Source organism: Haliotis asinina, chromosome 8 (genome assembly GCF_037392515.1).
Source record: "Haliotis asinina isolate JCU_RB_2024 chromosome 8, JCU_Hal_asi_v2, whole genome shotgun sequence".
In the NCBI taxonomy this organism is placed as follows: Eukaryota; Metazoa; Mollusca; class Gastropoda; order Lepetellida; family Haliotidae; genus Haliotis; species Haliotis asinina.
The window spans coordinates 10,621,180-10,635,989 of record NC_090287.1 but is presented as its reverse complement, the minus strand read 5'-3'; the positions used below and the strand labels follow the sequence as shown (position 1 = coordinate 10,635,989).

The 14,810-nt window shown below is 41.2% G+C and overlaps 2 protein-coding genes across 2 annotated transcripts in view; both read right to left on the bottom strand.

The window, feature by feature from the left end:
* Nucleotides 1-491: 491 nt before the first annotated feature.
* On the bottom strand, nucleotides 492-2,229 carry LOC137294420 (uncharacterized). The gene is made up of 2 exons (XM_067825429.1): nucleotides 1,735-2,229; nucleotides 492-497 (listed from the first exon to the last, which is right to left on the bottom strand). The coding sequence occupies exons 1-2, from the start codon at nucleotides 2,227-2,229 to the stop codon at nucleotides 492-494; spliced, it is 501 nt and encodes a 166-aa protein (XP_067681530.1).
* Nucleotides 2,230-2,589: 360 nt separating this feature from the next.
* Nucleotides 2,590-14,810, bottom strand: part of LOC137294828 (uncharacterized) — a 33,984-nt gene continuing 21,763 nt past the window's right edge. Inside the window, exons 2-10 of the mRNA XM_067825949.1 lie at nucleotides 13,729-14,549; nucleotides 12,845-12,989; nucleotides 11,369-11,475; nucleotides 11,022-11,163; nucleotides 8,672-10,461; nucleotides 7,840-7,945; nucleotides 7,074-7,334; nucleotides 6,646-6,726; nucleotides 2,590-6,262 (exon numbers count right to left, since the gene is read on the bottom strand). Coding sequence (XP_067682050.1) covers nucleotides 6,117-6,262; nucleotides 6,646-6,726; nucleotides 7,074-7,334; nucleotides 7,840-7,945; nucleotides 8,672-10,461; nucleotides 11,022-11,163; nucleotides 11,369-11,475; nucleotides 12,845-12,989; nucleotides 13,729-14,397 — 3,447 coding nt within the window. The 5' untranslated portion in view covers nucleotides 14,398-14,549 and the 3' untranslated portion in view covers nucleotides 2,590-6,116. The remainder of the gene's footprint in view (nucleotides 6,263-6,645; nucleotides 6,727-7,073; nucleotides 7,335-7,839; nucleotides 7,946-8,671; nucleotides 10,462-11,021; nucleotides 11,164-11,368; nucleotides 11,476-12,844; nucleotides 12,990-13,728; nucleotides 14,550-14,810) is intronic.

Genomic DNA, 14,810 nt, shown 5'->3' with positions numbered 1-14,810 from the left:
AATTTTATGGAGAGCAACTTCTTGAGTTTATTTGCACGACGTCTTGGGGCTTATCCTAAGTCCCTCATCAGGTTGAGCTTAACTGAACAGTAAGGCGTAACTGTTAACTCTAACATAGTATGGGCTCCTGTTGTGAGGCATATATACAAGGTTATACTAATATCTGAAACTTTCACAATTAACATTAATACGTCCACACTCACAAGACAGATGTATTTTTGATGACGATCCAACTTTCAATACAAATTTGGTGTGAAATGGTTTAATTGCGTCCCATATTTCTGAACAATACAAACTTATGGGTTAATTTTGTTAATCAGACATGATAAACTGTTGCAGGAAAGGTGTGTTTGTTGTTGTTGTTTTTAATTGTAAATTCAGCCATTACATAGGGATGTGTTCTTAATTGTTCTGATTACGGATTACAAAGATTTCAGTTTTGTTGAAGGTAACTATTAAGTCCAACACAGAGAAGGATGCAGTACATCAACTTACGCCTGAAAACCAAAAGAATCAGAACACATGCACAAAACATCGGCTTAAATCAATAAATAAGATTAGTCCTCGCCTGCATCAGTACCACTACCACCATGTAATTCATATTCAACTTCCTTAATAAACATTGAAGATGTAATAGGACTTAATATGCAACCTTGTCTCACTCCACTTAATGATCAAAGCTTTCTTGTGTGATTTCTGACACCCGTAAGGTGTATTCTAGATCCATGCTGACATAAAATCTGCCATGTCGGAGGTCGTTGAGTAATAGTAGACGAGTTCAGGTAGACCAGATGATGCGCAGTTCCCTCCCTCCCCCATCCAGGTAGAGGTCGACGCGGGAACGTTCCTAGAACGTCGGTAATTCCTTTACTGGGACGCCGTTCACAGCCTTGCCTATTCACCGCCAGGGTTAGACAGTGCTGCAGGGTCAGGGGCTAGGACACGACATTTGTGGGATGACTTGTAGGGTTTGTTAGTGCATGCGTGATATGCGTGTACCAAATAATGACTTAGTCATTAATAATAACTTAGGGCAAACGGACATATGGAGAGAGGAAGATATTTGAAGAAATTTCTTAAGCTGTATGGCAAATAAACCAGTGACCATGTCATTTTATACAAAAATAGAACCTATTTCCTATAGTGGATGTTTTACGAATGTGTAGTTTTACGCCGCACTCAGCAATATTTCAGCTATATGGCGGCCGCCTGGAAATAACCGTGTCTAGACGAGACAGTCCAGTTATCAACAGCATCGACCCATGCAGTTGGGAACCGATGACATGTGTCAAACAAGTCAGCGAGCCTGACCAACAAATCCCGTTAGTCGCCTCTCACGACAAGCATGGGTTACTGAAGATCAAATCTAACCCGTATCTTATGATTATATCATAGAAAGGCAATAGATATCTAACTTGAACGGAAAATCTGAACATAAAAGCAACTTAAGGTAGATGTTGGACATCTTTAGTTGAAGTGGAGCTGTGTTTAAATGTTATAACTTAGAAATCTCTACGCCCTGCAAATTCAAGACATCCCCTGGACTTCCCCTGAATTAAATTACATTTGTGACGTCATTTGATTGTCTACTCGCTCCATTACCTTTCAGGAATGGAACGATGTGTACCAGTTTCAAATTAAAGACTTCATTTTGTCATTTTGACATTTAATTTTGATAACAGAAATATTTCCAATACTTTGAATGTAATTTAAGTCGGGTAATATCCTCTTAACTCTCCATTTCTCCTCTGCCTCCGTGGCCTCGACTCCATTACCCTCGACATTACCCTCTATATTACCCTCGACTTTACCCTCGAAACTACCCTCGAATTCACCCTCGACATTACCCTCGACATTACCCTCGACTTTACCCTCTACATTACACTCGACATTACCCTCTACATTACCCTCGACATTACCCTCGAAACTACCCTCGAATTCACCCTCGACTTTACCCTCTACATTACCCTCGACATTACCCTCTACATTACCCTCGACTTTACCCTCGAAACTACCCTCGAATTCACCCTCGACTTTACCCTCTACATTACCCTCGACATTACACTCGACATTACCCTCTACATTACCCTCGACATTACCCTCGACATTACCATCTACATTATCCTCGACATTACACCCGACATTACACTCGACATATTGCTTCACTTTGGATGACTGCGTTCTATACTGAACAAGAGGAATTTGCCCTTCGATGTGCACGATAAGCATATTATGAATTAGAAGAATTACGCCCTATGTTTGCATAGATGTAACAAAACACGAAAAAAGAGAGAGAGAGCGAAAAAATTAATAGCATCTTGTCATCACTTTTAACAACAAAGACAGTACTATTTAAACTGGAGATTTGGAGAAACATTGATAGGATCAGTTGAGAGCAACAATGAGAAACTGTGACCAAAAAAAAAACCCAAACAGTAACAACAGCCTGCCACAGACTGAGAGACATAGGCCAGAAAGACGGAGTCAGGCATATTGACGGACACAGACACAATATGGACAAGAATAAGGACAATCCTCTGTACAGTTGATATCTTGCTTGTGAAGTATCGATTAAACAACGAACGAGAGTACAATGCATTGATTTATTTAAACATTACGAAATAATTTAGAGGAATGTACAAATACATAAACTGAAAGACGTGTAATCTAGCAATGACATTTCTGGATTTAAATACACGCTGATATAGAAAGCTTTAGCACACGTCACAATTTTCACCCCCATGATAACGTGTCCGCCCTGTTTCTGAGGACAGGTAATATGTGTCTAAAAAACTTCAAAGTAAGTTTCCGTCTGGAACTGAATGGAACCAATGATGTCGCAAGAGACTCAGCTCTGCAGAGGGAGTTGAAATGCCTTAGAACAGGCATGATGTAGACATGGTGGCTTATCAGGTGAGGTGAAGTCTTACCTCGTGCAATTACCCACGCGTAGCGCATGTGTCGTGTGTGTGTAGTGCACGTGTCGTGTGTGTGTGTGTGTAGTGCATGTCTGAGAGTGTATGTGTAGTGCACGTGTAGTGCGTGTGTGTGTCGTGTGTGTGTGTGTGTGTGCGCGCGCGCGTGCGTGCGTGTGTGTGAAGAAAGTTGTACAGGTCACTTAGTTTCACCGCTTCGGTGAAATTAAAGATCTTAAGATGTTGCACTTAGTGCAAACAAACATGAAGTTAAGGAGACCATATCTGGGATTCGTCTTCACTACCACAGGGTGCTTGCCGTCTGGACAGCCACTCGCAACTCTCGACTCGAGACTTTCTACGTGAATATTATGTACAGTCAAACCCCGTAAGTAAGGAATCTTGGCCATCTGTGCAATTAATGATGGCAACATTATCACCGAGTTTAGCTACACATAAGTTGACATGGTTTTATTTAATTAATGGCAGTGATACACATGGCAGTCTATACATACACACGTTTCTGAAAATGGGGAAGTTTAGTTTTGATTTTAACATTATCACCGCAATCTCACGGCACCAGGCACCAGGCATCATGCATTGTACACATGTGAGGGTCTTTGACGTGACGGGCGAACGCTTTAAACACTAGGCTACCTCACCGACCCTCAGAATATGAAGCAGTTAATTTTGGTTGTCCAAACAGTTCCATCCATTTTTTCACCATTGTTCTCAATTACCTGACACTGACATTGATAACAGTCCATCTTCAATAATTCTGGGTATTATATCGCCATTCTACCCTGATCAATACCCAGGATCTGTTCGCCACAATAACTATGTGTTCAGTCGGGTTTCACATAACGACGCCACAACCAAATTTGTCCTTTCAAGCAACTGAATAATTACCGATAAGTGAGCCTTCCATTGGCGGCTGGCTCGGGTAACTTCACTGTTTCATTCCATGATCCCCTACTTATATTCCACATGCATTTCGTACTTTTAGACCCATTTGTTTTGCCCACTAGTAAATATGTTCACCCCTTTTCCTAGAAAAGTATTTGTTATTCTATCATGACTTCAACCATGCTGTTATATTTGATGGCAAGTAACTCAACAGGTAAAAAAGAACCTTTCCTGATGCGTATGAAAGAGACATAAAGCCTATCAAATAAATAAATAAATAAATAAATAAATAAATAAATAAATAAAGTGAAGTCATTTCCTATTAGGCATGATTACGAATTGATCCTGAGTATACATGGAGTGTGGCTCTAACAACCTTAAAATTTAATTGAGCGAACTAGGATTAGAATCTACAATCAGTGATTCCGGGCAGTGACACTCGTGACTCCGGGACCTCCCAACGTTACGTCCTTGTGAGACAAAGGCACCGTTGGCCATCTGAGTGTAAATGGTGTTTCATACCCTGTTTCAGAAAGAAGCTAGACGGTTCTGTAGATACCCGGGTGGAGCTTAAGAATGCCATCAGGCTGGCACGTACAATCACTGGTTAAACGAAGTTGCTACCAACGTGAAAACCGATGCAATGCAATTTAAAGAATAAAACTGTACTTTCGAAAACACATCTGTATTTAGCTTACAAGTCAACATTTACTTTGATAAGGCTACTGCATCTATCTACACGAAAACCGGAAACTTATTGAATAACATACCGGTGTCATTGCAATGAACATACAGTGTCATCCTCGAAAATACATTGCTTCATAAAGTCATGTTTATTCAAGACATAAAGGCACGATGGTAAAACATTTTGATAGAGTATAAGAAACAGTAGCTCATCTGCATGTGTAATTCAATAGTGTAAACAACAAAGGAAATCACTAAACAATAACTACTGTCAGTAGTTCAACAGTTTAAATAACAAAGATAATCTCTGAGCAATAGCTACTGTCAGAAGTAACATTCAAAAATTTCATGCCTAAATGCTAAAAGCTAAAACCAACATTACTGGACTGAAAACATGTGAGGGCTCCAGATGAAATCGAAACCTGCATGGGAAACTTCAGCACACTCAGGCGTGGCAGTAGCCTGTGATGAAAACATGTCTTACGGCAAATATGCAGTCAGAGAAAATTCAAAGCATTAGTCAAACAGGGATAATACCCATATTGTGATTATGGATCACATCTGTTCAACCCTCTTTCAAACAAAAGGCAAAGGAATGACCTTTTGTAGCATTCGCAATTAAATAAATAGAATGGAACAAGCATCACTGATGCGTGTAAGTTCGTTACGTTTATTTTCATTGGTCAAGTTCTTTCTCTGAAAAGGGAGACAAATGCAAACGGACAGTGGCTCAGTTTGGCCCAAGTGGAAAGGTTAACTAAAAATAATTACAATATCGAAACATCGGAATATGTTGGTTGAGTTCCACATTTAGACTCTCAAATGTAAATCCCATTACATTCTGAACACAAATTGCTTATTAATGGCTAAAGAGAGCGGGAAGTTCTTTTTCAGTACTGTTGCAGATATCTTAGGTTTCAGTGTCATTGTTCAAACAGTTTCTAGGAGCATGTTCTGTGGTCTGTTCATCTGATTTTCGCAGCTGTTTTGCCCATTACACAGAATGGAGTTTCTGATGAAGTTTTACATTCGAAGAAGAAGCTATTTACCACAGTCAACGAACGACAAGCAGTCCAAAGAGGCTCACATTAATTTTAGTCACGTGCGCTAGCGGGAATGATCAGGATCCATAAGTGGGGAATTTGGGAATTGTAACACATGTCGAGATTATGTTAGAACCTGCCATGGCATATGCCCGAGTATTACCCGTGATTCTGAAGAACTAAATGCTTTCAGCATAGTATTTCAGTGCAAGACCATAACCGGATAGGATGAGAACGTGTTAAACAAGTTATATGTAGTTATTAGGTACCCCACTGAAATAAAGGTGGGGTGGCGTGCAGCGGACATGCCGCTCAGCCCCCCATTAACACAGAAATATATGACCGGTAGCTTCATTCATAACAAACAATAAACAATAAATAAACTTTGAAAATCAAATCGATAACAAAGTGATAGTTCATGAGTCCAATAATTTAAAAACAATCTAAGTTTAGTCGATGAGAAGCCCCTGTATTCTCTTCTCTGCTCCTAATACGTCTTCTGAACAACTCTTTTGGCCTCTTCCTAGACCATAATTGGGCCTCTTCAAACCCATCATTGGACCTCTTCTCAACTCAATATATTTTTACTTAGGGGCCCATTTTTGCACAGACAAATTTGTTCTCGAACATTCTTATTCCAGAAACTGCACAGTCTGAACGTCGGCATAAGCCTGAAAATCTCCTTCATTCTTGAAACGGGATCAAGGCCTTTGTCTGAAATGATCAAACACGTGTCTTACTGTATGGTAACAAACGAGCAACAAACGGCATGGTAGCTTATAAATCAGCCGTCTGACACAAAAACTGAGTGACAGCATACGCCACATTTAGCGGGACAATGCTTAAAAAACAAGGAAGATTTTCACAACCTTTATACAGTATTTTGTAGATAAATCAGCAAGTCGTAGCTCCTATCAGTCTCTCGAAGTGAAGCTAGTTACAAAAGTTAGTAAGACTCACCTGTTTCAGTATCATCTTCATCTCCAAACAGATCACAAACTCACTTCAACTTCAGAAATGGAGGGTACCTCCTCCAAGCTGACTACATTACAACTGCACCTGGTGCGACCAGCTACTCTATTACATAAGATACTCACAGCTAATATGCGTCCTCAGAGCTGATATTAGGAAGGCTCGTGATTCTTCAATTTTCTCGGGCTCCTTCAGACCAGTGCAGTCTGAAAGAAGAGGGATACGCCATGAATAACGGCTACCCGTGATAGAGATTCAGGCGCAATATAATTTGAATCCTTTGGAACATGTTTAAGCATCTATATTAAGGTTATGATTTTTATTCAGAATTTAAAGTGGTGTATTTTTTTCAGTGTGGCATGGTGAACCTGTATGTTTGGAAGCTTACTGTGTTGATAAAGTCAGGTTTATCGACTGTTTTACAATTTGGTTTCACGGTAGCCCGCTTTTCTACACAAGGACCTCCTTCATATGGACCGGTGCCACACCTCAAGGTCAAAAGGTCTCTCTGCTGTATCGTTACAAAATTGATCATCACAAACATTATCCCTACCGGCAGCAATGACGTTCAAGGCTGACACCATCGCTGCCTCTGTCCTGTCCATCTTCAACTCGTGGACTTCCTCGGCCAGCTGGAAAGCAATCTTCCTGTAGAAGTATATAGGGTGCCATTCTGGCAGTTCCAAATGAAACATCTGAAAGAATGTTTTGGTCTTTGCGTTGTACCATTCCTTTGTGGCGATTATCAAGATGTTGGCAAAACACATATTCTGCACCACAAAATTGCGGTCCTCGGGGTTCAGATCTTTAAAACCTGAAAATATGTTACATCATTTATTGTCTGCTCTGATCATCCTTTGAAATCAAATGATATGTAAACAATGATTATATACAAACATTGTGATTACAACATGTGAGGTATTAAACTTTTATAGCTTACATTAGACCATTCATAAATCAGGAAGACTGATATTTAAACTGAATGAAATGTTCAACACAATTTAAAATTTCATTTGTGGAGCACTACATGACTTGCGTACAACTAACGCAAGATTTATTAAGTGCTTAGTGTTGTGTCAAAGGCATTTGTGGTACAAAACACACCACGCTTCCGATCTCCACCATTGTTAGTCTGTTCAAAATGAATAAACATTTAATAGTTTGCACAAATGTATATGTGTTATTAAGTGTATGCTGGTCATGTGACGTTAAAAACCACCTGGCTCTCTTTATGTTACTATGTATAATCCGTCATCAGAAAGACAGTCACATAAAAGATTCGTGAGTTCATTTATTATTTAGCACCATATTTCGCTTACCAGGAACTTTACTCATGAATACCAGCTCCTCCTTTACGTAGGTCAAAATACGTCGAACAGAGTATTCCAGAAATGCAAGATCCTCGTACATCGGCCATTCCCTGAGCTGTAACGGCATTAAGATGGTAATTGTAACGTATGGTGACATTCGCTATCTGATTCTTTGTGCTGAACTGATACAACTGTAGGAATGAGGTGGTTCCGTATAACTAACCGTTTCATACCATATGTTTCAAGCATGCATGAATGCATCTAAATATGCAGATCCATTGTATGTTAAATCTGTTTATGTCATCCAAGCTGATTTGCTGCGTGGTTGTAATATCAAGCGACAGAAAAAAGGTGAGTAAACAAGTTTAATTTACGTCGCACTCAGCACTATTCCAGCTACATGGCGGTTGTCTTATATAATCGAGTGTGGACCAGACAATCCAGTGATCATTATCATGAGCATCGATCTGCGCAATTCGGAACAAAGTCAGAGAACGTGACAAGTTGAACCCGTTAGTCGCCTTTTACGACAAGCATAGTCGCCTTTTATGGCAACCATAGGTTGCTGAAGGCCTATTCTATCCCGGATCTTCACGGGTCCATAGAGAAAGGAACTTTAGTCCACCAGTTTCAACGTAAGCGATTTTAGTCTTACTTTGTCAGCCGTGTCAGGTTGATGCGGGAGCCTGGGTTGATGTAGGTGTCAAGCAGTAACAACCTTGGGCAACCCACAAGTACCGAACCCATGATTATACACCTTAGTAAACTATGCTACCGTGCTCTCCACGATTAAATGAACTAACGGGTCTGGGGATGTAAGAGATGTGATCGATTCACTAACATGAATAAACCTCTCTTCCGGTGTCATATGACTCTCGCTGAGGTTCTTGAGAATCTCCATATACGCCTCCAACATGTCTTGAAGGACCTTGTGCTGAGCACTGGACATCTGGATCTCACTGGGAGAAGGCTTTACTCTACTCCAGTACTGACAAACACTGTCAACGGGAAAACGGTACTCGGTCTCCAGTTTGCTGGCCAGAAGTCGCTCTTCTGGGAGGATCAGGTGGGAAGATGGATCTGATCTCGTGGACAGAAGACGGGTTTGAGTGGCTAGTCCTCTGTAACAGCATTTCAGTTGGTCCCTGGAGGCTTTCAACTTGGCCTCGTGGTTCAATGGTCGGGTGAAGTAGTTTAAGGAAGTGCACTTTGGAATAGTCTGGCATGACGAATGATTGCTTGATTCGAGTCGTTGCCGAACATTCTTCAGAAGTCTTACAGATCTCAGGAAAAATGAATTTAATTCCTTTATAACATTTCCGTCTAGTTTGTAGAATTTATTCTTGGGAATATCACAAGGGGTTTTGTTTGCAGGTGACTGAGGTACCGAAGCACTTTGTCTAATGGCACCCAGAGAGCAATTTCCCTTCTCATCCAGCCTAACACCGTCTTGTGAAAGGCTGGGCTCACTAGTCAAACTAGAGAGTTTAACACTGTCACAAGAACAAGGTTTCTCTGTGTATGTCTTTCCACGACTAGTAGAAACTTCTGATTTGGGGTAATGAGAGCTACCCAATACATTCTGGTTCAGTTCAGTGCTGTTAGGAACAGGAAAAACATGAAAGGCATGTCTCCTTGAAGCAGGAGACCAACAGTGACTGCTTTTACCGGATGAGGCCACCGGGAAGTGGGGTCCAAACTCAGGAGACCCTTCCATCTCTCCCATATATTCAGATTTTCTGGTCTCATGTGGGGAATGTGATAAATCTAAAGCAATGTCCTCTGTTATCACATGAATAGGATCACCGGGTGATGATGGTTTATCTTCTTGTACCTGTGGGGAGCTATCCATTTGTACGTCTGGAGGTGAGCTAGTGTAACTGAATGAGTCACTGCCCTTCCTTCTCCTCTTTGGGCCTGAAGCATGATTATCTGAATCGGTGGTCTGAACAAGAGGAAATGATAGTGGAGAAGAAGGACTGGGTGGAAATGAATGTGGTGACGAATGAAATTGTTGGCTCATATTTGGTAAGTCTGTCACATTTCTCATATTTTGATTTGCTGCATTTACAACTGAAACATTGCCGGCATCGTTGTTTAGAAAGACGTGATTTTCAACACACATTTCGTTCGTCGTATGGCTCTTCCCCATCTGGGGTGAATCTATTATCACATGACCCTGAACGGTAGGTGTATGTAGAAGATGGTGGTCCATGACGGCGGTCCCGTCGCTACCATCTGTCACGGCAGTTCCATTACCCTTCTTATCTCCATCTATCACTGTCTTAGTTTCCGCTACTGTGAGAAGAGATCTGAGAATACACTTTTTGAGAGGCAGTGATCCTCTTGATCGTCTTTGACAGTGATCTGCGCTCCTTCCATCTCCACTCCCAGAAGAACAGTCAGAATCAGGCGAAAAGGATCTTCTTCTTCCATCTGCAAGCATCACACGGTCAGATCCTTGAGCTATTGTCACGTCGTCCATTAAAGGAGACAACCTCTGTCCGGTCCCTTCTCTGTCCTCACAGAAGGTGATCCTGTTCACGGAAGGACTGGGCACTCTGTTGGCAATGATCTTTGACAAATCGTCCTGGTCTCTTCCAAGCTTCTTTGGACGACCCATCTTAATAGCTGAGGAAGATAAAGTATCCTATTATTATAATCACCATCACCATCAAAAGATTTAGAAAAAAATGATTACTCATTTGTTTCACCCTGGAATTGAGCTGCCTAAAAGTCTTAGATAGCAAGAACCCTGACCAGATCATCGGATGCAATTTGATGCATCCCAGCTTCTTCTTGGACTGATAAATCTACCGTGTCTCTGTACTATGCAACTTGTCGCAAAATGAACAAAGAGTGAGTAAGTTTTTACGCCGCTATGAGAACTATTTCAGCAATATGACGACAGGTAACACCATAAATTCACTTCATATGGTAAATCAAATCCTGGTCTTCGATCTTAACGCTTCAACCATTAGGCTACCCTACCCAAATGAAACATTTTTTTCAGATTTTGACTACACACTGGCAATTAGAAAGTGGTTCGACTTAACATATGTTACATTTAGATTACATTTTCCCAATAATGTACAGATTCTAGTACTTTGGATTAAGTCCCATCAGGGATTACTGATATATAATCCCAAGTGTAACGTATGTCAACATTTATGTTTTGTTCCTTAACTCACCTCCTCTGGACATGCCGACATTGAGGCACTTCTGGTAACGACAATACCGACAGTTGTTTCTGTTACGGGGGTTCAGCACGCACAACATGGCTCCTTTACACACATAAGACTGGTACTCTAGGAGGCCACGCCTGAAGAATTTCTACGAAGACAATACAGTAATCGCGTGTGATAGAGTCATATGACGCGTTTCAGGGACACGGTGTTAATTAGGACTACATTATAAAACTGATACAACCTGTGTTTTGTCAGTTGTGATATTTACATGTATACTGAAAACAACAGTAAAATCTGGGTTAGAAGTGGTCTTCAAAGACCTATACTTGTCGTATGATTACTACACCAACCTTGCAGCCCTCGCAAGTGTAAACGCCAAAATGAATCCCGTTTGCAATGTCCCCACACACCCGACAGAGAAGCTGACCCTCGCCAGGTTCCACTGCTTCTGGCTTCTCTGTTGAGTAAATGGACTAAACATTAAGAACAGAATATTCAGAAACAATATGTTCGTTTAGTTGAGTATTCTCTTTTCTCTGTAAAGGGCGGCAGGATATCCAAGTGGTTTGGTTCTGTACATAGGTACAATGTGTGAGTCGAATACAAAACGTCAACCCAAAGTGTGTCCACACTCAGCTATCCTAAAATATCAAAATTTGTTTGGTGCTGAGGGAATGGTATGTGAAGGGAAAAGTGAAATTCAGAATAGACACTAGGTGTTTATTTCAGGTGTCCACTGGTGTGATATTCCTGGAATATTGCAGACTGAGGTGTAAACCCATACTGCTTCAATCACCTGTTTAGTTAAAGAAGAGAGTGAGTGAGTGAGTGAGTTTAGTTTTACGCCGCTTTTGGCAATATTCGGGTAAGATCACGACAGGGATACTAAAAATGGGTCTTCACACATTATACCCATGTGGGGAAACGAACCAGGATATTCAGCGTGACGAACAAACACATTACCCACTAGGCTACCCCACGTCCCTTCACTTAACGGAACATAAAACCATGATGCCTTTGGTCCAGAATGATTCAGAATAATGCCAGGTTAAACAAGATAACCCATAATTCATTAACTCAACTGAAAAGGAAAAAGACTGTCGTGTTATAAGAGCAAACCAAAGCCAGAAAAAGATCAAGTCCTGATTATCCACCGATAAAAGAATAAGCAAGTCGGCTATACTGCCAGTATTAAGATATGATACTGCAGTCAGTTAGTAATGTATAACATTTTAAGGTGCGTTCTGTGTCGGTGTCAATGACGTTGTTACATCTGAATCAAACATGTACTCAAAATGTGTGACTCATAAAAAACAATCATAAATAACAAGAGAAATATGCAGAAATAATATGACAACATAATCAAAATGGTATCGCAATCGTTGAGGTTTTGAAAACATTGTGCATTCTTTCAACGTATTTTAAATATACGGCAAATATTTGAAAACTAAACGCAATAAGATATAGAAGTGTAAAGTATAATTCTTTTAAATGAAAGCCAACATATTTCCCAGAAGAATAACAAACATGTCCTGCCAGAGTGGCATATTGTGACGGAAAGCAAAGTTCTTTCCCATTGTGTTCTTAAACAATTCAGTGCAGTGTTAATAACAAGGTTCAAAACTCGAAACCAAAGAAAATATGCCCAATGGTACATTCTTCTGTCAGATGAAATGATGTCACGGGTCCATGTGCAAAATTGTGCTGACACTATGTAACATAAACGTCATGTGTTTCCTTTATTATAATGCTAGTGAGTGTAGGAATGTTTCATCGTGTATTTGACGTGTGGACATGAAAGACGCCTTCCTGCCTACATGTCTCACCTTTACGTGACATCCCCGCCGCCAGACATTTCTTGTAACGGCAGTTCTGGCACCTGTTGCGGCCTTGCTTAGAGACGTCACAGCGACCGTCACACTGTGACACGAATACAGGCTCGCCGTCCTTGGTACAGCGGATGAAGAAACTCTATAAAGAGGGGAAAGCACTGAAAACGAACCGCCCACGTGTCTTCTAGTAACATACAGAATGTTATCACGCTAACCTGCCACTGAAGTAACGCAAATCTGCTACGGTAGCAACATACAGAAAGTTGTCACTCTAAAAGTGCCACGATAGTAACCAAGAGAAGGTTATCACTCTAAAAGTGCCACGAGAGTAACACACAGAAAGTCATCATGCTATCCTGCCACTAGAGTAACATACAGAGGGTTATCACGCTAATAGTGCCACGAGAATAAGATACAAAAAGTTATCACGCTAATAGTGTCACTAAAGTAACATACAGAAAGTTATCACGCTAACCTGAAGCTAGAGTAACATACAGAAAGGTGTCACACCAGCATTCGACTATCATACAGACATGTGTCCCTCTACCCTGACACTACAGTAGCATACAGATAGGTGTATCACGTCAGAGATTCATTCGAAAATGAAAACTGGTGGAGGACGCCATATTACCGTTTCAAAGCTAGTTTGGTCCACGATATGGAATCCTGTTCAAAGTTCACGTTTGATGAAAGAAAGCATTCCTATATACATTCCACATGCAACAGAAGATATACAAGTTGTGATCTCAACCAAGCAAGAAAAATTAAACTTCATTATTATATTGTCTAAACCAGAGAGAAGGTGTTTAGTTATACAGATAGTCTAACAAGTGTCGTCTAAACAGCAAGAGAGACTGGCATGAAATAGTTATATTTACCTTACACGGGAGACAGACTAAAGCACCAAAGAAATTTCCACTGGCTTTTTCTCCACATACTTGGCACGGGCCACCAGAGGCCGTCCGTGGCACTGAAAACACGCCTGGCTTCACGCCATCGGGAGAGAGGTTACCTTTGCTGGTCAAACTGGCAAACACTGAATCAGAGTAGTTGTCACTGGTCACCTTCATTGGTTGAAAAGTGTTATCTGTACAGGTGCTTGCATGTGACTGTACAGAGGGCAGTAGAGGTTTCCTTTCTATTTCTAAACCTTCACGCCTTGCATCGACTGTCGTTGAAGTTCCAGCAGCAAGATGCAAATTCTTGTCAAGCTCCACGGATTCTTTAATGTTCCATGATGGAGCATTGCCATTGGATGAACCATTGGTCAACTGTTCTTTGTCCAACCGTAGGCGACCAGATGAAGCATGTGCTGTTACACGTGCTTCATGCTTGCCACACGAGCCTCCTTCGGTATCAGTTACTAGGGATTGTATACAGCCAGGGTCATCTATCGGTGGGGTGAAAACGTGCCTGGGTGACTCCAACCTCTCACTAGGGCTACACCCACCCCCTGGTGAATCGACTGCTAGAGACCCATCAAGGCATAAAGAACTAGGGGAGCCACGTCCAGAAATCTCCTCATCCGGTGGCCACTGCATTGGCATCTTTAATAGCTATGGTAGAAGACGTTTGTACCAGCTTTGTGGGTCATCTGGCCGTGACTGCAAATGTAGGGGCAACCACTGGCTGAATGGCCACTGAACATCCCTCCGTACTCATCCTTAGGGCTACTGAAGAGGTTGAGTATCAGCCGGATCTGAAACATAGACATGCATTCGTCACACTCGGGTAGAATGACTTAACAATTACCATGCTGACTTTAAAAAGGATGTCATTAACATTTTGTGAGTGTATTAAACTCACAAAACACGTATATGGTCCATTGTATGAAGTGGCTGTACTCGTCAAGACTACGTCATGGAATTACTGTGGGAAAGGCGGCCAAATACACAGCCATGTTAATTTGGGAAACTGATGCCATCTCGTCCACACAATGTCATAATGTGAATTAATGTAC

Bases quoted from the DNA above. Each gene is read 5' to 3' on its own strand.
- LOC137294420 (XM_067825429.1), bottom strand. From the start codon at position 2,229: ATGCTTATCGTGCACATCGAAGGGCAAATTCCTCTTGTTCAGTATAGA.